The sequence below is a fragment of the Gymnoscopelus microlampas genome (assembly GCF_963454915.1).
Source record: "Gymnoscopelus microlampas genome assembly, chromosome: 18".
NCBI lineage: Eukaryota > Metazoa > Chordata > Actinopteri > Myctophiformes > Myctophidae > Gymnoscopelus > Gymnoscopelus microlampas.
The window spans coordinates 39,382,967-39,410,504 of NC_139955.1; the positions used below are offsets into that span (position 1 = coordinate 39,382,967).

A 27,538-nucleotide genomic window follows, 5' to 3' on the forward strand; every position below is an offset into this window, starting at 1 on the left:
TGTATTTTTTAAAGTGAATATTTGTAAAACATTTAGTTCCAGGAACCCCCAGAAGCAAAGATTTGAGTTACAAATGTCCACCAAAAGAAAGACAAAAAGTTGAATATTTGCACAACTTCTCATGATTTTTTCAAAAATAGCCAAAGAAATCTAAAAATTACACACAGATGCGTTCCCGGTCTTAAAGAGTTAAGCAGGATCTGCAGATGGAAATAAAGAAAAAGTCCCTCTCTGTCTTGAATCTCTGGTTACATAAACATTCACAGATTTTTATGAAGCATACAGTATAGCACTAAAAGCTGCCTCATAAACCGGTCATTAACGGTTTACCTCTAAGCTTTATCCAATAAACTATGTTGCTCAGCATCCCCATGCATCCTCAGCATCCGGCATCCCCGTCAACATTGCTGACTGACTTAAACGAAAAAAGGAAGTTAGGCTTCAAAATAATGAGCACAAACATCTCACAAAACAACAAGGAAATGTTAATCTGCTAAGTTGATATTGTAAACAGAGAGTTTCCAGTGCAAATACAGTAGGGAAGTGATACAGCAGCAGAGATGCCGACAGCTGTTGAAAAAGCATGTTTTTTTTTCCAGACGTGAAATGGGAAGCATTGTGCTGTGAAAGCAGCATGGTGTGTGCAGAGTAATAAAATAAAAGGTGAGATATTATATTTAGACTCTACTAATCTTTGATATTTGTCAGCGGTAGACAGGCCAAGCAAAAAGGAAAAGAATACCGGGGAAACTGTGCTGCTGGTTTGATCAATGGTTCCATTAGGTAGACTACTAAAATATGACCGGCCCTAAAATGTGATTTCTATTCAACACAGCGTGCTAGGATTGCAAACATTTTGATTCTCTGGAGTGAAAAGAACAACAATGTGCACAAATAAAACAATCTGTTCTTTTGGATGAGCACTGCTGAGAGAAGTCACTGATGGAAACACTGGACAAATCAGAGGAGATACAACTGAAACACCAGTGCAGTGATGTGGTCAAGAAAGAGATACGACACTTTAAACTGATCCACTAAGAGAGAGATCTGCTTTTACATGGGAGAGGAGAAGACCTAATCTTTAACCATTACTCCCCTGGACAACCAGCCTATAGTGTTTGACTTCACTCTCCTGTACAACAGAAACTGCAGGCCACTTCACATAAAAACCACATGTTGAGAGCATGTTAGTACTAGGCTACTAAGATGGCTCCATTGGTTGTGTCTCAGTGGCGTCACCACGCTAGGCATTGAGAGTGAGTGTAGTTGTTCCCAAATGCCCGCTCCTCTGACCATGACTGTTAAATGCAGTGTTGGAAGTACTCACATGTTTTACTTAAGTACTCATTGTGTAGAATGTCCCATTTCACAAGATCAAAATGTATGAAAAATCTTTTGGCTTTTCAATCTACAAGCTCACGACGCATTGTGAGCTTGTAGACCTGCTATTTTCAAATGGCTGAAATATATATAGAGCGTGCCAACCATAGACATATAAAGGTAGACGCCTCCTTCGGCTCTGAAGCGTTCGTATCTCGGGCGCGCACCAGCTTCCGCCCTCAGTCGCGTGTGTCACAGAAGGGGACGTTCGGTAGGCCAATCAGAGGCCTACTGAACGTCCCCTTCTGTGACACACGCGACTGAGGGCGGAAGCAATACATGGGTATTGCGATACCAGTTGCTCCAATGAACTGCAGAGGCCAATGAGGTATCTAGGTTTCTATATCTATGGTGCCAACGACTCGTCACCATGGGGGGCGTCGCATAGTAGCTGCAGACATACTTGAGGGGGGCAATGTTAAGTCAACCTGTTTTATACCGTTCAAAGATGTCCGCCGCTACCAAATGACACTTGTTGACGCCCCCCTTCAGGATTTTTGGCACACTCTATAGAGCTGACGTTGCATGTGAAGGCCGTTTTGTAATAATAATCAAAAACTACAAAGTAACTAGTAACTAAAGTTTTCATATTGTAGTGGAGTAAAAGTACAATAGTTGCCTTTGAGATACAGTGGAGTAGAAGTAAAAGTATTGAAAATTCGAAGTAAAAATATAAAAGAATACCTCTACCACCACTGCATAAATGCCACCAATAATACTCGAATATCAATGTCCACCTCTCTGCCAACCCACACAACATGCCCTCATCACCAGGCTCACAGTAGTATAAAGAACAGATAAACAGTAATGAGAACTGATGGAGGTGTTAACAGTGTTGGCAGTGCAGCCGGGTAACTGCTCCTCTTATTGTGTTTATGGGAGAAAGAAAGTACCGGGTCATCAGTCTGCTGTAGCTCCAAATAGGAGTGCATTGATCAGAAGGTCATGGGCAGGGATCCAGCTCTGTAATTGCCTGTATCTCTCTCTCTCCGCTTGCTCACTCCCAACAACAGCTGTCAATTAACAGTCATGTCAGCCGAGGCCAGCAGTACTTACATACAGTATACTTAACCCTTTAGGGCCGGGAAAGCATCTGTCATTTTAGATTTTTAACCACTTTAGCCATTATCTTATGCCTTGGCTATTCAAAAATAGCAGATCTACGAGCTCATAGCGCGCCGCGCTATGAGCTCGTAGATCTGCTATTTTTGGGAAAATCGTGAAATCGTTTGCAATTTTTTCAATATATGTTTTTTAAAGTGAAAACTTTTAACTCAAATCTTTGCTTCTGGGGATTCTACACGAATGTCTTCTAAATCATAACAGTTTTTTGAAAAAAACGTATGTTGCTATAATCAAACTTTTTCATTTCATGTCAAGTATTTCAAAATAGTATCTCAAAATATGTTATTTCAGGGACCCCCAGAAGCAAAGATTTGAGTTAGAAATGTTCGCTTTAAAAAATATATATATATATTTTCAAAGATTTGCACACATTTTCTACAAGCTCATAGCGCGGCACTCGGTGCTGCGCTGAGCTTGTAGATCTGCTATTTTTGAATTATAATGGTAACCAAAGATAATGGTTAAAGTGGTTGCACAGATGTGTTCCCGGTCTTACAGGGTTAACCACCAGGTTGAGTCAAATGTAAATTAAACTGACCAATAATCATAGAGAGAGAAATAATGGACTTAGACATTTAAAGCACACACAATCAAATTAGTCGTCAGAACTGGTGTTTTTTGTCATCCACGCGAGTCGTAAGGATCCAGAGAGTAATTTATGTGGCATTTCTGTGAGCCAATCGGGAACTTTAATCTCCTCTGCTACGAGATGTGCATTTGACCCCCCCCCCCAACCTTGGCAAATGTGTTTACCAAAAACTGCCATATGCTAAGCTTTTATTTTCATAGAAAGAATGAATGTGTATTGTTACTACTTGCCATATTTGGACTATCATGTTTGGAGGCTGCTCCAGTATATTTCCTCAGGCTAAAGTGAAGTACACAAAAGAGTGATTGTCCATGACATACTGTAATAGAGTCTGCTCTGCTGTGACTCAAGTTTGATTACCTGCAGTCTGAGCCTGTCAAAACACAACCAGGCAGATTGTGTGTTGATGCACACAATTCACCTTTGCATCCAGAGACAGTCAAGCAAGTGTGTCAAAGAAGAAGCGTCGTTAGTGGAAATAAATGAAGGGAGAGTCGTGGTATAATGACAATACGGAGTTTAAGCAATGGACTGCTACGGCAGAGGACTACGGTAACCGGAAATGATCAGCGCTCGATAGATAAACCTGCCGTCGCCGTTCCACGTAGTGTCTACAACGTCAAAAATAGGTGAGCTGCATAGACGCGTCACCATGGAAACCAAAAAGGGGTGGGAACCCGTCGCCGACGGCTGCTTGCTTAACGATTTTGACTGCTACGGCGATTGCGTCATAGCAGCCGCACTCCTCCTGGCGTCGCCGTACTGAAAAACAGAAAGCTCCCTAGTCCCTATTTAAATCCCTGATTATCTCCACATAGACTTTTCAAATTAAACACACATCTACGATACATGTCCTATTAACTCCCCCTAAAGCCAATTAATTCAAATATCATCGACCTCAAAGTCAGTGAAAGCAGGCATCTATAATGTAGATAATTAATCCATGAATTAGTACCATATATTAGCCTGAGTTGAATGACTATATTGTTGTAAATCTATTTGGTTTAGAGAGGGCTGTTGTTATTATGTATGTTCAGGAGGAAACACATTGTATTTGTAAAATAACCGTCAGTGTAGTTTAATGTTGTGGTATTTAAGAGTGAAATTTGAGGGACATACTCCAGGGAGAGTACTAATATTTCACACGAGAAATTGCATGAAATTGCATGTTCTCCCCGTGTCCCCTAGAGTAGGTACCCTCACAAAAAACACGCAATAATCCTGGTCTCTATACTGCCTCCCCCTGGTCAGCCGGGGGGCCTGATGGAGGGGAAAGGAACTGGTTGGAATAACGTGTTCCTTCCACACGCTATGTACGTCCTACCGGGGAAACTCCCCCCTGTCAGGTGATAAGGAGCGGCTTACTAGCCTATGCATTGAAGGAGGCATGAGCTCAGTTCTGGGCTCTCCCTAGGCTGGCAGAGGGAGTGTAGCGACCAGGATTACATAGGCAATTGACACTGCGTGAAAAAATGGGTTACAAAATCATGGGATAAAAAATTTGAACGAAAGATTGTATCGAAAGTTATATCTTACATAACATTGAATGCTGTAAGTTTCCTTCCCAAGTTTTTGACATCTGAATTGGACCTAAAATGTTTTTAATTACATTAGTTTAACCTAATCAGTAGCACCAGTCACTGTGTGTGTGTGTGTGTGTGTGGGTGGGTGGGTGGGCGGGCGGGCGGGCGGGCGGGCGGGCGGGCGGGCGCGCGCGTGCGTGCGTGCGTGTACGTGTGTGTGTACGTGTGCGTGTGTAAAAGCCAGATAACCAGCTCAGTGGCCTTGTGGTTAGAGTGTCCGCCATGAGATTGGGAGGTTGGAGTTCAATCCCTGGCTGAGTCATAACAGAGAGAAAATGGTACACGATGCCTCCAAGCTTGGCACTTAGTATCAAGGGTTGGACTTGGTTAAGTCCCTGCGATATGCTAGCATCAAGTCCAGGGGGTGTACTTGTATATCACACTGCCAAGGAAACGGTAGATATAGGCTCCTGACCTATGGGCCAACATGTCTCGGCAACCATTGGTTCCAAAACACTTCTTACTGAAGGCCAAATGTCCCGAAAACTATTAGAATTTGAGAAAAAGACATTGGGCCTCAATCTCAAAACTCGCACTAAATTTCTACTATATATTTCTGTGTATTAGAGCCTAAGCAGTGGTGGAAAGTAACTAAGTACATTTACTTAAGTACTGTACTCTACATTTTTGAGGTATTTGTACTTTAATTGAGTATTTCCAATTTCCAATACTTTAACTTCTACTCCACTACATCTCAGAGGCAAATATTGTACTTTTACTCCACTACAATTATTTGAAAACTTTAGTTACTAGTTACTTTTCAGATATAAATTATGATATAATGAAACATACATTAACTTTAAACCTATTTTATACCTAGGCTATTTTCAAATATTTAGTACTTTTACTTTTGGTACTTTAAGTACATTTTGATGCCAATACTTTTGTACTTTTACTCAAGTACATTTTTTATTCTGGACTTTTACTTGTAACAGAGTAGTTTTATATTGCAGTATTGGTACTTTTACTTAAGTAAAGAATTTGAGTACTTTTTCCACCACTGAGCCTAAGTAAAGACCAATGTCAGATTCATGAAAAAAATTACAGCCTTGATTGGTAGCCCACTCATTTGTACACTGTATGCGCATGCCTGTGTTAATCATTTGCATAGATCAATGTCCCGCTTAATGGCTCGTTTCCACTCTGTAATTCAGTTCAGTTCGTTCCTATGGGAAACTCCGTGATCTCTGATGTATTTCCGAAACTCGTCCCTTTTTTTTCTCTTCCATGTACCGAATTTGCCTCAAGCACGTTCATTTCTTTTAAACTTTTGCTACGGATTTCGGAGAGCCTGTTTGCACAACATCATGTGCGAGGAAACAGCAGAAGACGCTATTTCATTCAATTCAGTTGCTTGACAATGTTAATTAACATGTTGCTGTCGGGCAGAAACCTTGTATTTCCATGTTTCTTCGTAATTGAATGCCCCGCTTCGTCATACTATATAGTAAACGAAAGTAGCCAAACGTGTTAGTGTGTGTGGGTCTGTCTGTCTGTCTGTCTGTATGTATGACGCATTTCCAGATGTGTGCTTGTGTGTCCTGTCACAAGAGTCAAGACGGACTCAGTTCTCAGCTTTGAAGGGAGACGGTTTGTTCTTCACTTGGAGAGGAAATGTAGTGATGATTACTGAGTTAGAAACAAAGGTCTGTGAGTGCGAGGAGTGTGTGTGTGTGTGTGTGTGTTTCTCCCAGCAGGAGGGAGGTATCAGGAGACGGGAGTATTGATCCGAAACCCTCATCAAGTTGCTGCTCAGAGAAGCCTGGCAAGATGCTGAACAATTCCTCCTCTATTAGATGACAAACAGAACACACACACACACACACACACACACACACACACACACACACACACACACACACACACACACACACACACACACACACACACACACACACACACACACACACACACACACACACACACACACACACACACACACACACACACACACAGGCTTTACTTTGTCTCCTCCATCTGTTGATATCCCAGCTGTAAACACCAGTCCAACTGTATATTATCACTCCAACACAAATCCAATAGATGTTTATAGTCATTTAGTCATATTTTATCCAGAGACCTGACCTCCTTACATTTGAAATCAATGTAAACTGACAAAGTTATGTTGGAATGTTACTACTCTGGGTTATTTTGTCCAAACACATTGATTTGGTTAACTGGCTCGGCGCAACGGTCATTTATTTGGCCGGGACGGGCGGTCTAACCCCATGAATAATTCATACATGTTAGTTTGTGTTAACGAGGCTGACTCTCTCTCTCTCTGTGTGTCTTTGTGTGTGTGTGTGTGTGTGTGTGTGTGTGTGTGTGTGTGTGTGTGTGTGTGTGTGTGTGTGTCTCTCTCTCTCTCTCTCTCTCTCTTTCTCCTCACCTCTACACCAAGGGCTCCCAAAATGTTCAGGCCGCGACCCCCCCCAAAATAATCATATTTGACCCCCATTTTTTTAAACCACTGCTCTAAGTCTAATCTATACAGACTGCATAATTTCATACATCCAAGCCCTCCAGCCATGGAATTGTGTGACCTGGATAAACTGGTTTGCCGACACAAGCTGTACCCTCTTTGCACTAAAAGGTTAGATACTTTAAATGTTGTTGTATTCATTCAGGTTCTTCTGCAACGGTACAATGAAGAGAGGTGGGAAAAAAATGTGTAGAAAACTTCTACTTCGCTGTCTTTCTAGAGCAGGGGTCTTCAACAGGGGGTCCGGGACCCCTAGGGGGTCCTCAGAGTTACTACAGGGGGTCCGCCAAATCTTTGTGTGATATGATTTCTTTTTTTTACCTTAACCACTTGAACCTTAGCATCCCTTTTTATGAGGAGCACTTTAGCCAAAAATAGCAGATCTACAAGCTCACAGCGCCTCGCAGCGCAATTTTTGGCAAAGAGGTATAAATAGGTGTAGAGGGAAAAAAGAGGAGACCAAGTAAACAAAAAAATAAGTTTAATTCTGAAACACCATTTTAAACAATATAGAGGGGGTCCCTGCTTCATCACTGTCTCAGCTAGGGGGACCTTGGCCTGAAAAGGTTGAAGACCCCTGTTCTAGAGAAAGAGGTTTTGATATTTTAGCTCAACTTCATGTCAAAATCGTATTTTGTATCTACTGATGTTTTTCTATTAATGTGACTATATACCTAGTTTTTTATTGACACACACTTACTCTGTTTATTCCAATCTTGTACGTGTAAGTCGCTCTGGATGAGTGTGTCTTGTTAAATGCCTGAATTGTAATCACTAGGTTTTGTTTATCAGTCCTATCAGTGTAAGTAATAACATTATGTGTCCTGGGTACGCAGCCTGTTTTCAGAGGAAGCTGAATAGATAGTAGTTCTATTCCCTGTTTAATTCCATTCAATTTATGTGAACATTGTGTTGACTGTCTGATCTCCTATCAACATTTATCTGTATATTTACTGGAATAATAACAATGTCCTGATATGATTCCCCGGGGATGATGAACTTTTCATCAAACAAACTTTAGATTGCTTCCATTTCCTCCCCTGTTTTTCAAATTGATTGTTTTTTGAAATATTCAGATTATCTCTTATCAGATTTTGGTCATCCACACACACATGCCGCACGCACACACGGAGGGAGGGAGGGTTCCACAACCGTTGTGCGCACGCACGCACGCACGCACGCACACACACACACACACACACACACACACACACACACACACACACACACACACACACACACACACACACACACACACACACACACACACACACACACACACAGACTGAGTGGAACATACTGTATTACTGTAAATGTTCATTCTACACCCCTCCATTACCAGCCCCACCCACCACAACAAACTCTTTCACTCTTTCTAGTTATGATGTAAGTTCTCCCTCTGAGCTGTGTACTGCAGTGGTTCCCAAACAGCGGGTCGGGACCCCCCGTTTGATCGATTAGCTGATTGGCTTAATGTGCAACATTGTTTTCTCACTCAACAGTAAACAAACCACTATACAGTATACGTGTATACAGGGTATCTGTGCATTTCTAAAGTTACAATGTAAGCACCTTTAAGACCTTTTTAATACCAAATTGACCAAATTGTCAAATATTACGTAAGAAAAAGGCAAGTATTGTGAAAATAGCCGAGCTACAAGCTCAAAATGCCTCACAGTGCGTATTTGCCTTTGAGATGAACAGTAGTGGAGTAGAAGTAAAAGTACTGAAAATTGGAAATACTCCAGTAAAGTTAAAGTACCTCAAAATTGTACTTAAGTAAAGAACATGAGTAAACGTAATTGGTTACTTTACACCACTGGATATTGGTCCATTTCACAATGGACCAATACCGTGGCCAAATACATCAATTTGGGAGTCCTTGACTTGAAAAAGTTTGAGAACCACTGGCCTTTGGGGTGAGGGACTATAGTTCCAAGAAATGATGAATGCTCCCAGATTATCCAAACATCCTGTGACATAATTACACAGTATACATTCTGTCCTTGTTTGTTGGTAACCGCCTCCGTTCATTTTTCATGATAAAAATGTATGTAGTCGCTGTCATATTGAGAACAGTTACAGCACACTGGTGCATTGTAAACAAAGTGAGGGATGACTAGGACTTTGATACACCCACATCAATAAAAAGGCCTCCAACACTGATAATAATGAGGCACCTTCTTATTGCACAGAAAACAGAACGGGGCATAAACATTTCAGCAATGGTCAGCAAACATTTCACATTGAATTGCCTCTAACAGCCATCTAATTGATTTCCATACAGTACATCTCATTGCAAATGATCGGCACATTGCTGCTGTGCTTATGTATGTACAGTAGGATCAGAGTTTTATGTGCAATTCTGAGCATTCTTTCTGTTCAAAGGTGACCGTCATTAGCGGAGAGAGAAAGACAGTTTGTGGAGGCACAGGGTAGCCTATACATCAGTGGTTCTCATACTTTTGTCAAGGACTCCCACATTGACACTTATTCGCCCGCGGACCCCCATCTGAAAATATATGCCAAGGACCCCCTTAAAAGAAGATCTTTACGGCTCTAGCAGTGATTTTCAACCATTTTGATTTCAAGGACCCCCAGTTTGACATGCATTAGGGTTGAAGACCCATAAGGATCCATTTGGTTCCTAACTATCTATTATTTAGCTGGGGTCCTGCATTGGACCACAGAACACCATAACTCTGAGAGTGTACAAATGGAACCAAATGGACCCTAACGGGTCCATTTGGTTCCATTTGTACACTCTCAGAGTTACAGACCCATAAGGGTCAATTTGGTTCCTATTATCATTTAGCTGGGGGCCCCCGGGAACTCCCTCAAGGACCCCTGGGGGTCCCCGGACCCCACTTTCAGAACCAATGGCCTACATTATGACAGTGAATCAATATCCGTGTAGAGTGTGATTAATGTGGCCATCTTCCAGCAGCTCCCGTGCTGAATGTTTGGTGAATCTGTTTCTGGAAGAGTCATTAACGTTGTCACAGTTCTGCTGGGGATAGAGCAGAATGTTCCATACTGCTGTTGTCTTTACATTATCTGTACATGAATATTCATAAACACTTAATGACACTCAGAAGAGACTAGTGAATGTTTCGGCAACATGCTGTGATGAAGCCACTTCTGTCTGTCTCTGCGCATACCTCCGCACCTTACATTGTGTGAGTGCGTGTGTGCGTGTGCGTGCGTGTGCGTGTGTGCGCGCGTGCGCGTGCGTGTGTGATTGCCCACACGGCCGCTACACTCAGCTCCACTCTAATCTGAATAAATCACTATTGAACAGCAATTCCTCTCTGTGTCTCCGTGTTTGCCACCTGGTTTCAAATAACATTCCGTTGTGACAGAGTACGATCTGGCCAATCTGAACTATGCAGACATGGAGGCATTTTCTCAAGCCCTTGTAATCAAGAGAATGTGCTTGATCCACATGAACAGACTTTGACACAGATTATTACTCGTTTGGAAGAATTTACTACTAGTGTCAATAGCATTGGGAGCACTCAAACACCCAGACCACTGCCGCGAATACCACCCACGCTACCAATGCTGCCTCGGCTTCTACTGCCGTCACTGAGTCACCCCACCCGCCCGTGAAATACCGGTCCAATCCTCGCATCTGAGCGTTATGCTGGTGACCTAGGAGCTTGTCAAGCCTTTCTAATGCAATACTCTCTTGTTTTTGAACAGCAACCACGGACATATGCTACATACAGATCGCTCCAGTATCTGTTACCTGCTTGGCCTGTCATGAGATGGATGGCCTCAATTTCCTGGCCAAACAAAGCATGTAAATCGGTCATTTTTTTTGTCTCTTAGAGATGACCACAGGCAATGTGGGGACAGGATGTATCTGTGTAACCTAAAGTTAACTGGTCCTGGTAGCCCTGCACCACAAAATCATCAGTGTTTATTTAACTCAGTGGTTCTCAACCTGTGGGTCATGACCCCCAGGGGAATCCCTACATGATTTTGAGGGTATCCCCAGATGACAGTAAAGTGACAACTTTTAAGACCTTTTTAATACCAAAAAAAAGAAAGAAAAGAAAAAGACCATTACTGCATCAAATGTAATCAACAAACTATACTATGAAAACTGGTCAAACATTGGCCAAATTCTCAAATATTATAAGAAAGAGGCATACATTGTGAAAATAACAGACCTACAGTACAAGCTTACAACGCCTCGCGTGGCTATTTTCACAATATGTATCTGTGGAACCGAGTCAAACTGCCTCAACTCCTACAATTCCAAGTGCTTGTTAGGGTGGGGGGTCCCCCAGTTCTAAGTACTATAAAGTGTAGCATTCCAGTCTTGCTATGTACTGTGATTACATTTTGTAAAGAGTTGTGCGATATCCCGTTATCAACATATGCACATGCCACTGGTTTTCAATTATTTCATGTAAATAAGTCTCAGTTGGTTTGATCCTGATAGGAATTCATGTGTGATGATTGGCACATAGTCAAGTCCTGTCAGATTTAATCACAAAAACCTTTAACTAAACAGTCTCATCCTAATGTGCTTTACAGGGATAGCTCACCCCACAAAAAAAATGAGAGACAGGGTGACCCCTGTTACTGAACAAACACTCTATAACAGGGGTCTTCGAAAGGGAGTACGGGGCCCCTAGGGGGTCCTCAGAGTTACTACAGGGGGGCCGCAAGTCTTTGTGTGATACAGTAGGAACTTTTTTTCCCCTTTTTTTTTTTACAAAAAACATTTGAACCCTAGCATCCCTATTAGGAACATTTGCCTAAAATAGCAGATCTACAAGCTCACAACGTGTTGCAGCGCACCACGTGAGCTTATAGATCGGCTGTTTTCGGCAAAGAGATTTGGTGTTGAGGGCAAAAGAGCAGACCAAGTACAGAGCCAAGATTTTCGGTGGTTAAATAATGACTTAAAATACACATTAACATGAATCCAACATATCAATAGAAAAGATCCTGTGTAAACAAACATTAATTTATAGTTGTTAGTTAGTTACTTTATTGACACAATTGTATAAAACATTGGGTCCAAATAATAGTCAAAATCCATGAATAAAAACGGTATACACAACACTGATGATAGTGCTGTCACTGGTGAAACATCGAACGATCTATTGGAGCTCAGCTGCAGATAAAGACGGTACACTCTACTGTTATGTGTACTTTCATCTATTTCCTTGCTGTCGCGTGGAAACCTTGTGTGTCCAAAACCCTTGTATTATTATTTTAATAAACATTTTTTAAATAGTGAAAATAGCTGATCTACAAGCTCGTCACCACACATCGCAATGCGACGCGTGATGAGCTTTGAGTTTATGCTATTTTCACTACATTCGTGTGACACTCGTACACTTGTATGATGAATAAGGGCATTCATTTACAAAAAATATATAGAAATATGGAGATAAGAGGTTTCTGCCCCACAGCAAATAGAATGTCCCTCCAAGCAACGATAATGATAAAGCTGCTAGAACTCCCAGCATTTTGTCACCAATTCAGCAAATACTGCAGGCCTTGTAATATTGATGTGTTCAGGGTTGATGCTGTGGGCCTGTGTGTCACAATCTGCCATAGTTGTGAGATATCGACAAAGACATTCCCTTCCCTGCTGCCTATCGTTTACGGCGGTCACCGGGCCCGAGAGTTCAAAACTTGTAATCCCCATCTGATTGGATCAGGTTTTGAAAATCCTATATTTTGTGATCCAGGATCAGACAAACCAGCCACATTGTCCTTGCATATCAAAGCCATTCAGATTATTATCCAGACTCAGACTTTTCAACATTACCAGATCCTGATTAGCAGTGACTTAATGATTTCTCCATCATTCTAGTGTATATGAAGGTCAACATAAGGGACAGATACCATAACCACTTAAACCCTATATACTTAATTGCCTGAGGCTCTATCCGTGGCCCCCTACTTTTCCCCCTGGAGACCAAACGTCATTGTAGTACATTTTTGCTCTGGTAATCCACTATAAATCCACCCGTCCAGTGGGATCAAGATAAACAAAAATGTTGGGATGAACTGAATCCAATCTAGCCCTGGTCCAGAGCGTTAGTGAGTTCTTTCTAACACCCTGCCAGGCGCTCGGCTCTGCTCATAGACAAGGAATTCCACTGCCCTGCGAGGGCTCCAACTGTAGTAAAAATAAACAAAACCACTTCGCTACTCACCAAAACAAAGGCTGTTTTGCGTTGTTGAAAGTCTATTCTCGGAGGTGGGAAGCCTCTCAGCACCTCACCTTCTCTGTAAAATACACTTTTTGGCCAGAAAATAAAGTATTTCACCAGAAGGAAAAACTGGTCAATAGAAAAATTCCATTGACCAGATCTGTAGAGGGCGCAGTGGAGCAACCAAAAGCAGTTTTTCCTTAAAAAAAAAAAAAGAATTCGCAATCTGATCTACTCAAAGGGTGATGAAAGGTTTTGAACTGTTGGGCCCCATGATTGACCCTCAACTAAATGTTGTGTGTCTGTGTGTGTGAGAGAGAGATTGAAAGAGAATATGTGAGAGAGAGAGAGAGAGAGAGAGAGAGAGAGAGAGAGAGAGAGAGAGAGAGAGAGAGAGAGAGAGAGAGAGAGAGAGAGAGAGAGAGAGAAAACAACATGCCTGCCTTTGAGTGTGTGAGAGACTGTGTGTGGGTGTATGTGCCTGCACATATACATCTCTCTCTCTCTCTCTCCTTCTCTGTCACACTGTCTCTCTCTGTGCCTCTGTGTGTGCGTGTGCGTGTGTGCGTGTGCGTGTGCGTGTGCGTGTGTGTGTGTGTGTGTGTGAGTGTGACTGTGTCTGTCTCTATGCTTTATTGGTGTCTGACTGTTATGACCCAGGTGTTTCGCTGCACTGCTCAAATAAATGGGGTTCAGTCACTGTTATCTCTCCACAGGTTGATGGAGGGCAGTCATAATAATAGCCACAGCATAACTGGAGCTACAGTAGGCTTTAAGGCAAGTCAAAGGATGAACGGTGGACTGAGTTTAATTTGAAGTGTAAAATGGATGTCTGTCTGTAAAAGATGATGGATGAGTGTCACTGCAAATAAAGTGGATTCTGGAAGAGCTTGTGAACATTACACTATAGAGTCTGGAATAGTTTATTGGGAAACAGCCACATCTGATATTCATATGGTCTAAGGAAGTTAATCCGTTTTTGTGTACGCAATCAAACGTTTCATAAAGGAAGAAGGTCACTATCAGTGCTAAGACTTCAACTTCAGCAGAAAGGCCTGGTTCTGCTCCATAAACAACGGAATTGGGAAAGAACGGGAAAAAAACAGTAAAAATGAATATGTAAAGTGAATATAATGTTGTCCATCTTTATTAACCGATTTCTCAAAACACTCAAAGCTAGCTGAATGAAATACTCTGTTACAAATAAAAGGTATTACAAACTTACTTGAGTAAAAGTACAAAAGTATTCACATTAAAATATACTTAAGTACTGAAAGTAAAAGTACTCATTATGCAGAATTTAGAAAATGTCCACATTATAATCAATATCTACAAAGTAACCTAAATGCCTTTGAGATGTAGTGGAGTAGTAGTAAAAGTATTGAAAATCGGAAACACTCCAGTAAAGTGAAAAGTCCTCAAAAGTGCACTTAAGTACAGTACTTGAGTAAATGTACTTACAACACTGTCCTTTATTCACCTCACTGGAGCCCAAGTATCTTTAAGCAGTGAGGTGATATAATTCATTGAAGTGTTTTTCATCAAGGGAGGAGGCTACTGCTTTCCCCCCCAAAGTAGTAGTTTATAAATATTTAGAAATAAAACTAGTCAAAAAAATCGAATTACTTTTGCTTTCACCAAATACATTTTCCCATTAAAAATAAAATAAATAAATACATTTTGGTTCCATTGTGATAGGCAAAACTTCAAAGACTAAATGCCAGATCCAAGCATAAATAAATCAGCAGTTGGTCATGGGCATTTTAGTAAATAGTGTGCTGCTGAGTGTTTTTCAGCAAGTAAATAATCATGTTTCATGCATAGAAACGTGCAAAGAGGGGGAGATCAGATAAAAAACAGGGTCCTCTCTTGACTAATGGAAGTCATAGACAACCACTAGAATGGTCTGAAGTGATTCTGACAAATCCTACATGTTTTCATCATCTGAATGTGCTTTCAGTGAAGTGCAGATGGATGTGAATAACAATTTCTACTGGTTTAACCCAATAACACCTGAGGCCGAGTCTAAAAATATCTTCTAAATCCTAACAATTTTCTGAAAAACATATGTTGCTATATCAGTGGTGCTAAAAATGTTTTCATGTCAAGGACCCCCAAAATTATATATATTTTGGCCACCAACCCCCATCTCAAAATGTTTTTGTTCCAGTGACACCCAGAGCAAAGATTTGAGTTAAAAATGTTCAGATCTACAAGCTCATAGGGCGGCACAAAGTGACAAGCTATGAGCTTATCTGAAATGTAGGGTGCAAAATGCATGGGGGGGGGGGCGTGCTATCTGTGTGTTAAGGTTGCTATTTCTTTGTTGTCTTTGTGAATACGTAACGGCATGTGATAAACAAATTATCACACACAGTGTCATACTGAGTGTTTTCACACTCCAAAGGGAAGCATGCCTGTGTGTGTGTGTGTGTGTGTGTGTGTGTGTGTGTGTGTGTGTGTGTGTGTGTGTGTGTGTGTGTGTGTGTGTGTGTGTGTGTGTGTGTGTGTGTGTGTGTGTGTGTGTGTGTGTGTGTGTGTGTGTGTGTGCGTGCGTGCGTGCGTGCGTGCGTGCGTGCGTGCGTGCGTGCGTGCGTGCGTGCGTGCGTGCGTGCGTGCGTGCGTGCGTGCGTGTCATGTTTACCCAGTACACTTTTGCGGCCTTAAACTTGTTTTATCGGCTGACTACAAATGCTGTTTAGATGTTTTATTTTTCTTATTTTTTGCTGATGTTTGCCGTTTTTAACACGTCTGTAGAGCACTTTGCAACCATGTTTGGAAAAGCGCTATATAAATAAAATTCATTCATTCATACTAGAGACCCGTAAACTCACACTGAGCCAGTATCCCAGCCTCCATAACAAACACCATATCACGATAATCCATTGCTCGTGGGATTGTCAGGTGTCAGGTGCACATAAATGATGATCTATCACAGCTTTAGAAATTGAATCAAGGTGTTGTCTTCATAAATCCCTGTGGTGTTTCCTGTCTGTTTATAGACAGACTCGGGTCTCATAACTCAACCACCGCCCCCCCCCTACAGCGTCATTATAAATAGAGAATCTGGGAGGATATATTAGATGTCTTCAATCATTGACAAAGACCACAGGCCAGAAGATTCACATTCTCATTAAACAGGTGTTTAATGGAGAAATTAGCTGGACATGAATACATAAATTCACACGTCAAGATGGATTATTTCAGTTTAGAAACTTTCTCTCTGGCTGTGTCTCCTACTTTGCTTTCTCCCTGTGAGTCAGGTTGACATGGAACAGATGGCTGTGTTAAATGTAAAGGTATAGATAACTCCATAGCAGGTACAAATTATTGAGTAAAAAAGAAGCACTATGAACTATGAAGAAAAGGAAATGTCTGTGAATGGAATATTCACGGTGAGAAGAAGAGTGTGAAGTGGTCATTAAACCATGAAACAAAAGCTGTTTTTATTGTAAAAAGAAATAAAATAAAATAAATGAAGCGTTGCGTTAGTTCATGCAGGGCACGGGAGTTATACACGTCTGCTAATTCAAAGCAATCAGCCACACGTTTTTACACACCAATCAAACCACTGTTTTTTGGCTTTGATGTTAAACAGCATTCAAGTTTGCATGACTCAAGTTAATCTGATTAAATGTCTGCTATGGGCCCGCTCTTGTATACCTGTAGGGGGGGGGTTTGTATAGCGTTCCCTGATTTTTCTTAGCATGCATGCTTAGAAAAATGTTGGGAACATCTTAACGCCATTAAAGGTAGGGTAAGTGATATTTTTGGGTTAAAACAAAAAGTATTTTGTTAAAAGGTTAAAGCACTATATTCTGATAGTAATCATTGCTAGAGAGTGTTTGTTGAGTAACAGGAGTCTCCTCGTCTCTCCAGCTGTTTAATAAACAGAAAATACATTTTCCGGGAGGTGTCAAAATCTCAGCCAATCAGGAGAAAGTACCCATTTTTAAGCGTCATTTTTATAGTGTTCCAGTTCCTATTTTGCCTGCTCATTTCTTAATGTCATCACTTCCAATTTCACTTGTTTAATCTATATCCTGATTGAGTTCTCTATCCTGATTGGATAACATTGGAAATGAAACTGAAACTGAAACAAAAATGCCTTTTCTGTTTTATAAAGAGCTGGAGAGACAAGGAGACTCCTTTTACTGAACAAACACTCTATAGCAATGTGTACTATCAGAATATAGCTATTTAACACTTATTTTAACCAAAGAAAATCACTTACCCTACCTTTAACACCAAGTTTAACTGTATTCCATTGGTTGCAAAACATGGTTATATCTACTTGAGTGTTCTTGACAGAATTAACTTGAACCCCTCAAAAGGAACACAATGTTCCAACAAGTAGCAAGTCTTACTCCAAACAAACCACTTCTGTCACCGTCTGTGTGCTTGTCATACTCCCAGTAGTACCAGTATAAGTGACACACATGCACGCATGCACACACGCGACGCACACACGCACGCACTAAGGCATCCATGTAGTCATAACTATACACTAGCACACTGATAGAAACACACGCACACAACAAATAAATGCTTCATGAAAAGACAGTTATGTTCAAAAACATAATAATAATGTGCATTACATAATGAGATTTAGTCAAGCACACACCGTAGCAAAGGGAATTTGAGGGCAAGGCTACAACTCCATGCTATTATCAGTAACTGCAGGAAAAGGACTGTTAAAATGTGCTTTATGAAAGCACACATCACACTTGGCGCTAGTTAGCGAAGCTGGGAACTTATGAGTGACCTGACCTTGTTTTCCTCCCTATTGTGTGACCCTTATGGACAGCCACAGTGCTATAGTAACAAGGCAATTATTATTTTTCTATGGTTATGGGTAAAGCAAAAGTAGTGCAACGAGTAGATGCACGCACACACACACACACACACACACACACACACACACACACACACACACACACACACACACACACACACACTCTAACCAGTGTTGCCAGATTATGTGAGAGAAACAAGCAACCAGGTCTAGGAAAACCAGCCCAAAAGCAGCAACTATGGGCCACATGAGCACTTTAACATGTACATCAGCCATTTGAAAATAGCAGATCTACAAGCTCACAACGCGTCGCATCGCGACGCGTTGTGAGCTTGTAGATCGGCTATTTTCAAATAAAATCTTGCAGGGAAATTATAATAAGCAGATCTGGCAACCCTGACTCTAACATGAACGCGCGCGCGACGCGTTGTGAGCTTGTAGATCTGCTATTTTCAAATAAAATCTTGCAGGGAAATTATAATAAGCAGATCTGGCAACCCTGACTCTAACATGAACGCGCGCGCGCGCACACACACACACACACACACACACACACACACACACACACACACACACACACACACACACACACACACACACACACACACACACACACACACACACACACACGTTAAATAATGTAAGAGGCATTATTGGAGTGACAGGTTTGTTAAATGGCATTGCGATGCAGGGATGTAGGGCCAGTGGGAGATTTAAGACGGTGAGGGATTCTGGAGGCTATTGGGAAATGGGGAAAAGATAAGAAACCATCTCAGCCACATGGTTATATACCTTCTCCACTGGGGGTTAAACAGCATTCCGGTGTGTGTGGACATTTTCAAATGTAAAATAGATTTGACCAGTGGGACAAAAAAAAAATACATTATTCATTAATTTATGCCAGGATATTACTTGAAGCTATTACCTGAATCACAGTGGAATTGCTTCATGTTTTTTTGGTAATGAAAGAAAACGAAATACAACCACAATTATACGGACAGTATTGTCATATTTTCGGTGTTGGGGGGTAATTCTTCCCTCATTAAATACTACTACTGAATCATATTTTCAGTGTTAGGTTCATTCTTACCTCATTTAATACTGTTACTGTATCATATTTTAAGTGTTCTTTTTTTTTCTCATTAAATACTGCTACTAGAATCAGCACCTACACCTGGAGCAGTGGGAGAATGAATCCCTTTCTACTGCAAGGTTATTGCTCCTGGGTTATCATATACATATATTATATACATATGTATGCATGTGTTTATTTAAAAGTGACCAGTGCCTGTGTCCAGTGGGGGAAATATATATATATGTTTTTACTTAAGTTAACGTATCAATACTGCAATGTAGAAACACTACTTTTACTGTTAAAAGTACAAGTCTGGTATTCAAAATTGACTTGAGTAAAAGTACAAAAGTATTGCCTTCAAAATATACTTAAAGTATCAAAAGTAAAAGTACTTGTTATGCAGAATGTCCTGTTTCACAAGCTATAATGTCTAAAATGTAAACAAATATTTGAAAATAGCAGAACTACAAGCTCACAACGTGTCGTATCGCGGCGCATTGTGAGCTTGTAGATCTTCTATTTTCAAATAGCCAAAGTTTAAATAGGGCTGAAGTGGTTAGTGCATGTTTTGTAATAATAATCAAAATCTACAAAGTAACTAGTTTTCAAATAATTGAAGTGGAGTAAAAGTACAATATCTGTCTCTGAGATGTAGTGGAGAAGAAGTAAAAGAAAATTAAAAATCCTCCAATAAAGTCAAAGTACCTCAAAATTGTACTTAAGTACAGTTATGGAGTGAGTGAGTATGATGTACCAGTGCCAGTGTCCTTAGTTGGCTCTGTTCAACTCACAGGCCACAGGAAGTAATATAGCTGTTTAGCTACCCTGTCACACTGTGAAATCATCATGATGTAACATCTGACTATAGTTGAATAAAACATTGAAGATGACTGCAAGAGAAGAGCACCCAGGGAGACTTTATGTGGTACAGAACTGAGGGCTGCTGCAATAAAACTAATCAAACCTGAGTATAAACTGTGAAATCTGCACTGGTCTCCCCCCAAATCATTCTATTTACAGTCTAGATCTGTATTCATCATGTATATAGTACCAGCATGTTTTTGTTATTATGACTGTTACGGACGTTGTAGTAGGGTTAGAATTTGAGAAAGACATTCTGAGGACAAGTTTCCTGCTCCTCAAAAGAGAAATGTTTCATGGTAAAAAAAAAACAGATCAGAAAAATTTTATGGATTTGTTCTGCTTGTGTCATCATGTCTCTCTCTGTCACCTGCCCTCTGGCCCAAGCAAAACCACCCATCTCCCAATCGACGATGGAGAGTGCATATTAGAGATGGTTTTAGCCGCAGTTGCCGCGGATAGTTTGGGTGGATTTGGGTCAATCAAATATAATTATTAATTAATATTGGATAAACCACGGGTGAAATAATGCGGGAAATATATTAATGACATCTATCTATAGGCCTAGTAAAGCTTTTAAAAAGCACGAAATCTCGGCGTGTGTGCGTTTGTAGTATTTTAATATTACGTAATTTTCCATCAGGCACAAATTAGTCGGCTGCTACACCTGCTTTTGCCGGCCGGCAAGGGGTCCTTCAAAGTCCAAATAACTTGGACTAAAGGCAGCAATAGTGAGAGAGAAACTTAACGGAGGATTTAAAACAAAATTAAAAAAAAGAAGGGAGGAATAAAAGTTTGACGTGGGAGTGATTTAGTGAAGTTCTTAACCCTGCCGACGACTGGATATGTCTTGTCTTATCAAAAGTTGCGATTTGAGAAAGTGAGGAAGACGCTCGCTGTTACCATGGATATGGATGTATATAGTCACTACATCAGTGATGGTGACAGTGGTGAGTGACATTAAGTACTGTACGTATCCATATAGAATCCCATGTGCATCCCTGTGGTGCGGTCGGTGCAGATCTATAAATTGGATGATGTAATTAATGCAGTCGGATGACGGATGGATAATGAACGTGTACACGCCGATTCGGGTGACGAAAAAGCCCATCCACACATCTCTAGTGCATATTGTAGCCTATTTCACCACATTGCTCTGACTGATGAGGGAAGAGGACAATATAAAAGTAGAATAAGACTATCTGACATTTAGCTGACATCTCTGCCTTTAAAATCCAGTTATATTTTCAGACTGCAGCAGATGATGCAACTGTATTACACAAGTTTGTCTTTAAAAAGGAGGCCGAGAAATATATGCATGCATGCACGCACACGTGTGGAAAGTAACCAAGTAGGCCTACATGTACTCAATTACTGTACTAGTAACCTAACCCTAACCCATTTGATTATTATTACAAAACATACATTAACCACTTCGGCCCTTATATAAACTTTGGCTATTTGAAAATATAAATATACTTAATTATAGTACTTGAGTAAATGTACTTAGTTACTTTACACCACTGCTCAGATGATGTCTACAGATACAACACCATAGAACAGGAGAGAAAAGTTAAAGAGAATGAGAGAAAGATGAACAAAGAGAATTGGAGAGGCAGACAGACAGACATTAAAGCTTGATTTATTTGATATATCACGGTGTTGAATGCTGAACAAGCCCACGATGTGCTGCGCCCTCAACACTTTGTGGGCTTTATCTGCTATGTTCGGCACGTGAGACCATTGTGCAACAAAGCATAAATTAACCATAAGCTCAATTCAGAGAAAGTAACAAGGTGAGACACAGAGTCAGATATAAATAATGAGAAATACAGAGACAGTGAGATTGAGTCAAGGTGCAGAGCAGCTGCGCTTGATTGCCTCCCTGGCTGTGGGTGCTCATGCTACACTCAAAACTTTGTAGAGAGAGAAAAAAAGAAAAGCAGACGAGTGCACTCCAAAACAAAGATCATCAATGCTCTGATGAATTGACTATATACTAAACATCGTGGCATTTTTATTTGGGAGTGCAGCTTTTTCCACTCATCGTGTGTGCGCACACAAGAGAGAGAGAGAGTTGTACTTGTTTAAGGCTATTGAGTGGGAAGTTTGTGTGTAGCTGGATGTTACTTTTCATGGGATGACCTCCATACAGTATGTAAGCTGCTGCCTCTTGCTCCATCAACATATGCGCACACGCGCACACACACACACACACACACACACACACACACACACACACACACACACACACAAATAACAATAATAATAATAATTACAAGCAGTTATCTCCTTCTCAGGTTTTTATTCAGATGGTGTAATTTCAAATAACCCTGTAGATAACGCACATTTCCATCCAAAGGATCACCCTTGCCTCTCGTTCTCATGGACTTTTAGTTGTACTGCGCGGCCAGAGCGTTGCACACTACGTACAAGAACTTCTGCCAGGCTGCCTGCATTTCAGGAGTGAAGGTTTGGACGCCCAGCTTAGCGGCAATGACGATGGAGAGGACATCAGAAAACAGCTGTGGGGCGGAAAAACACTGTTAGATATGTATGAACCTTCATGCAGTATCCACGCTAAATGCATGCGTATGTATATACTGTACTGTACACCTGCTTTTCATCATAAATCATGGCGTGGTGGAGAAATCGGTGTGGAACTGTGTGCACACGAACGCATATGCATGTATTTTGTATTTTGTGTCCCATTTGTACCACTGTCACAGATTGATTAGAAATACTCCCAAAATTAAGCTGTTAATATCCTATACATTTCCAAGTCTAAGTACAGTACATAGGTAAAATGTCAGACAATGGCTGAGAAAACATTGAAAAAGAAAGCTTACATTTTTAAACATGGGTAATAATTGATCACCTATTATCAAATCGAAACATTAGTTGAAGGTAGCGAATGAAAAACTATTAGTTGGTAGTAGTACAAAATAGGAGGGAGTCCGAGAAATTGGCTAGAGCCCTAAATATTTATACCATAGCGTTTGTTCAGGGCAATGCACTGTGGAAGAAAAACATGGTGGGACTTCAAAAGGGAGTCCAAATTATTTAGCGTACGCCGAACATTTTTGGGTTCTCAAAATATATAGTTTACATATGAATTGTCTCCAGATTTAGGAAAATATACTTTTATTAGACCAAGTAGTATAGACAAACTGCCATACATAACAAAAAAGACACTGGTGGAGGAAGTACTCACACTTCTTACTTAACACATTACCTTCCAATCACGGATATGTCCATGATTTAAAAAAGAATAATAATCATACTGTGGTGGCCAGATTTAAAGGGTGGCGGCCCGCCACTGCTTAATGCATGTAGGGGAAACACTGAATGAGCACGAAGCAAGTGTGCCAGCCACTGGAGGATGAGAGGAGACAGAACTCTATGTGTCGTCCCCAGATGATTAGCTTAATGTTCAACATTGTTTTCTCACTCACCAGGAAACAAACCAACATACAGTATAAGCGCATAGGGTATCTGCACATTCTCTAAAGTGACAATGTAAGGATGTTTAATACTTTTGTAATACCTCCAAAACTATTGTGTCAAAAGTAATGAAAAAGTATGTCAAATATTGGCCAAATTATCAAATATGACTAAAGAAAGAGGCAAACATTTTGAAAATAGCCAATCTACAAGCTCACAATGCCTCTCAACGTGAGGCGTTGTGAGCTTGTAGATCTGCTATTTTCACAATATTTATCTGTCGAAAAAAAAATGTAATGCCTCAACTCCTGCAATTCCAAGTGCTTGTCAGGGTGGGGGGTCCCCAGTTCAAATATGATTATCTTGGGGGGACCCCAGCTCAAATATGATTATCTTGGAGAGTCACAGCCTGAAAAGGTTGAGAACCAATGCACTACTAGACCAGCGCATGGCTGAGGTCCTGTACCTATACAGTAAAAACTGTCAGTAGCATCGTCACCAACGCCCAGGGAGACAGTGAGGCGCATGGCTGAAGAAAGGTGCAACATAACATAACATAACTTGGTTCTTATTATAAATCTTACCCTGAAGTTGTCAGGATCGACGTTCAGCTTTGTTGAGTGCAGAGTACTCAAATCCTTATACGTCTCCTTGATGTTGTCCATGTTCTGCATAGCTCTGTCCAGACCGTGCACAATCTTCACACCGTGGGCTGCGATCATTGGGTTCATTATGATGTCCTTGGCGCTGTACAAGTTACCAAAGTTGCCGAAGTACCGCAGGCACCAGGGGTATACGATCAGACACCTGGGGAAATAATGACAGAGCAGGTTGAAATTATGTTGAAGGGAATGATCATACGATATGTTAAATGTAACATCTGATAATGATCTGATTTTGATGGAGAGGAACTCTATACCTGGAAAGAGCCTCGGCTCCGACTTCTTCATAGTTGAGACTGGTGAAGATGGTTTGAATCAAGGCCTTTTCATTTGCTGTCCACAGTTGGTCTCCCATGGTTGCTTTGTTGTGATTTCCTTCAGTCTCAGAAGAAACGCAGACGTACTGTAACTAGGGCCCTTCTTTTCTTTATATACACAAAATGTCCTCCACCCAAAAACAAGACGACTGGTTGTGATAGGTTGGAGATGAGAAGTCTCCGATAAGTTTCTGCTTTTCTAGAAGCTTCTTGTAGATTTTGCAAAGTGGTCACTCATATGACTATTTTTAGAAACGTCTTATCTCCAGCAGCATATGACCCACACCCTATGTACTTGAGGCCAGTAGGCCAGTTGTGTCATTCGGTTTCCAAGGGGATGATAATTGCCACCCCTAGCATTCACATTTAACTTCAAATTCAGTTTTTATAAGCTCCTTTTTTTCACCTCTGAATGTTGTTTTACAGATTAATCTGATTTTAATCCACTCCCGTCCAGAATGACGTCTCTGGTAAAAGAAAAGAGAGTTATTAGAATTTCATGATCACTTATAAATAATTTAAAACTATTAGTTTGTGATGATGATCTAATCATTAATAAATAAGGCTGGGACTTTAACTGATTCATTTTGATTCATTAATTACAGAAAAATAACGTGAAAATAACTTTTTTTTATCGCATTTTAATCACACTTCGTTGTTATCAATATGGACAATACGGACTAACTAAATTGTTGGTAGTGTTATTAGAAGCAACAGAGAGTTTTGTTTTGTCTGGTTTGTTCATACAGGATATTGGACAATAAGGTCAATCAATACATCTTTATTTTTATTTATCTAATGGTCAGGGTTTCCACTGTTCTGGAATGTACTTGAAAGCATTATGTTTTACTTTCTTACTTAACACATTACCTTCCAATCACGGATATGTCCATGATTTAAAAAAGAATAATAATCATACTGTGGTGGCCAGATTTAAAGGGTGGCGGCCCGCCACTGCTTAATGCATGTAGGGGAAACACTGAATGAGCACGAAGCAAGTGTGCCAGCCACTGGAGGATGAGAGGAGACAGAACTCTATGTGTCGTCCCCAGATGATTAGCTTAATGTTCAACATTGTTTTCTCACTCACCAGGAAACAAACCAACATACAGTATAAGCGCATAGGGTATCTGCACATTCTCTAAAGTGACAATGTAAGGATGTTTAATACTTTTGTAATACCTGATCTAATCATTAATAAATAAGGCTGGGACTTTAACTGATTCATTTTGATTCATTAATTACAGAAAAATAACGTGAAAATAACTTTTTTTTATCGCATTTTAATCACACTTCGTTGTTATCAATATGGACAATACGGACTAACTAAATTGTTGGTAGTGTTATTAGAAGCAACAGAGAGTTTTGTTTTGTCTGGTTTGTTCATACAGGATATTGGACAATAAGGTCAATCAATACATCTTTATTTTTATTTATCTAATGGTCAGGGTTTCCACTGTTCTGGAATGTACTTGAAAGCATTATGTTTTACTTGTGCTTGAGTTTACAGAAGTCTCTTGAATGTATATAGGCTATCTGAATATCTCTGAATATATTCCTAAAATTGCTCCACTTTATGGTAAAACGTGCACTGATCTGTTGGTCTGTTTGGAACAACCTTGATAAAAAACAACCATATTTTGTAAATATACAAAATATATTTAACTTATGTATTCACTCATTGATTCACTCATATACCAAAATCTGTTTTAACTGAAAATAAATTGCTTCTCAGGTCAAATATTGATAAGCGATTAAACATGCGATTAATTTTGATTAATTACAAAGCCTCTAATGAAATACATTATTTTTTTAATCAAGTCCCAGCCCTATTAATAAATAATTATTAATACATACAATATGCATATATATCCCATCCCTTTATCTTGGACAGCTTGCATATATCCCCTCCTTTTCCCTTGGATATCTTGCATATATCCCATCCTTTTCTCTTGGATATCTTGCATATACCCCTCCTGCTCCAGCAGCACCACCACTGAATAACACATTTATATAAATGAAAACCTTAAAAATCATTCAAGTGTACAGTATGTCTTCGCCTAGGCTTAGGCTTAATGTAACTTTCCTCTTATACCTCAGATTGGAACCCGTGTTGAGTGCTGACATTTTTACCATTGAGCTAATAGAGCCTGCCTGCTTGTTCAGGGGATAAATTAAATCTTGACCATCAGATCAAATGTTGTGTCAGATCCTGTGTCTAGGTGAGACATGACCTTTGAAACAATCTAAATGTGTCAATAGAAGAGCAGGGAGAAAAAATACAACCAACCCAATTGTTATATTGTATTAACATACTGGACAAAATTAAATGTTATTCATTCAAAAAAAGTTATAGTGCTGCTTTAAGCCTAATAATAATAATAATAATAATAATAATAATAATAATAATACAACACAACACAACACTGTTGAGTGAAACAAGGAAATAAAAAAGGAATAATCAAAAATAGCAACAGCATTTTGAAAAACAACTGTTTGTCCTGCTTAAGGTGCTTGAAGGTGCCGTTTGTAAGGTTCTTGCTGCCCAAAAAGTAGATTGTGATCTACCAGCAGATCACCAAGGCTGTGCAGGTAGACCCCATGCCATGCCCCTATTTATTTTGTATTAAAATATTTCAGAAATGATGTATTAAATCACAAAACTCCTCCTCTGTTGGAATCTGCCACTTGAATTAACCCATTGAGACCTGGAACTGTGCCATTTTTAGATTTGAGCTAAAAAAGCATTATTTTACACTTTGGGCTATTCAAAAATAGCAGATATACAAGCTCATAGCGCGGCACCGAGTGCCGCGCTACGAGCTTGTAGATCTGCTATTTTTTTTTTAAATCGTGAAAATGTGTGCAAATCTTTGAATATATTTTTAAAGCGAACATTTTTAACTCAAATCGTTGCTTCTGGGGGTCCCTGGAACAAAATATTTTGATGGGGGTCCGCGGCCAAATACAAATAATTTTGGGGGTCCTTGACATGAAAAAGTTTGAGCACCACTGATATAGAAACATACGTTTTTCAGAA

The 27,538-nt window shown here is 40.2% G+C and overlaps 1 protein-coding gene across 1 annotated transcript; it reads right to left on the minus strand.

The window, feature by feature from the left end:
- Positions 1–22,468: 22,468 nt before the first annotated feature.
- LOC311034046 (hemoglobin subunit beta-2-like) lies at positions 22,469–24,547 on the minus strand (the record flags this gene model as incomplete). The annotated part of the gene is made up of 3 exons (XM_084041786.1): positions 24,439–24,547; positions 24,104–24,326; positions 22,469–22,600 (listed from the first exon to the last, which is right to left on the minus strand). Exons 1-3 carry the CDS (start codon positions 24,534–24,536, stop codon positions 22,469–22,471), a joined length of 453 nt encoding a protein of 150 aa, XP_083897912.1. The 5' UTR covers positions 24,537–24,547.
- Positions 24,548–27,538: the final 2,991 nt, after the last annotated feature.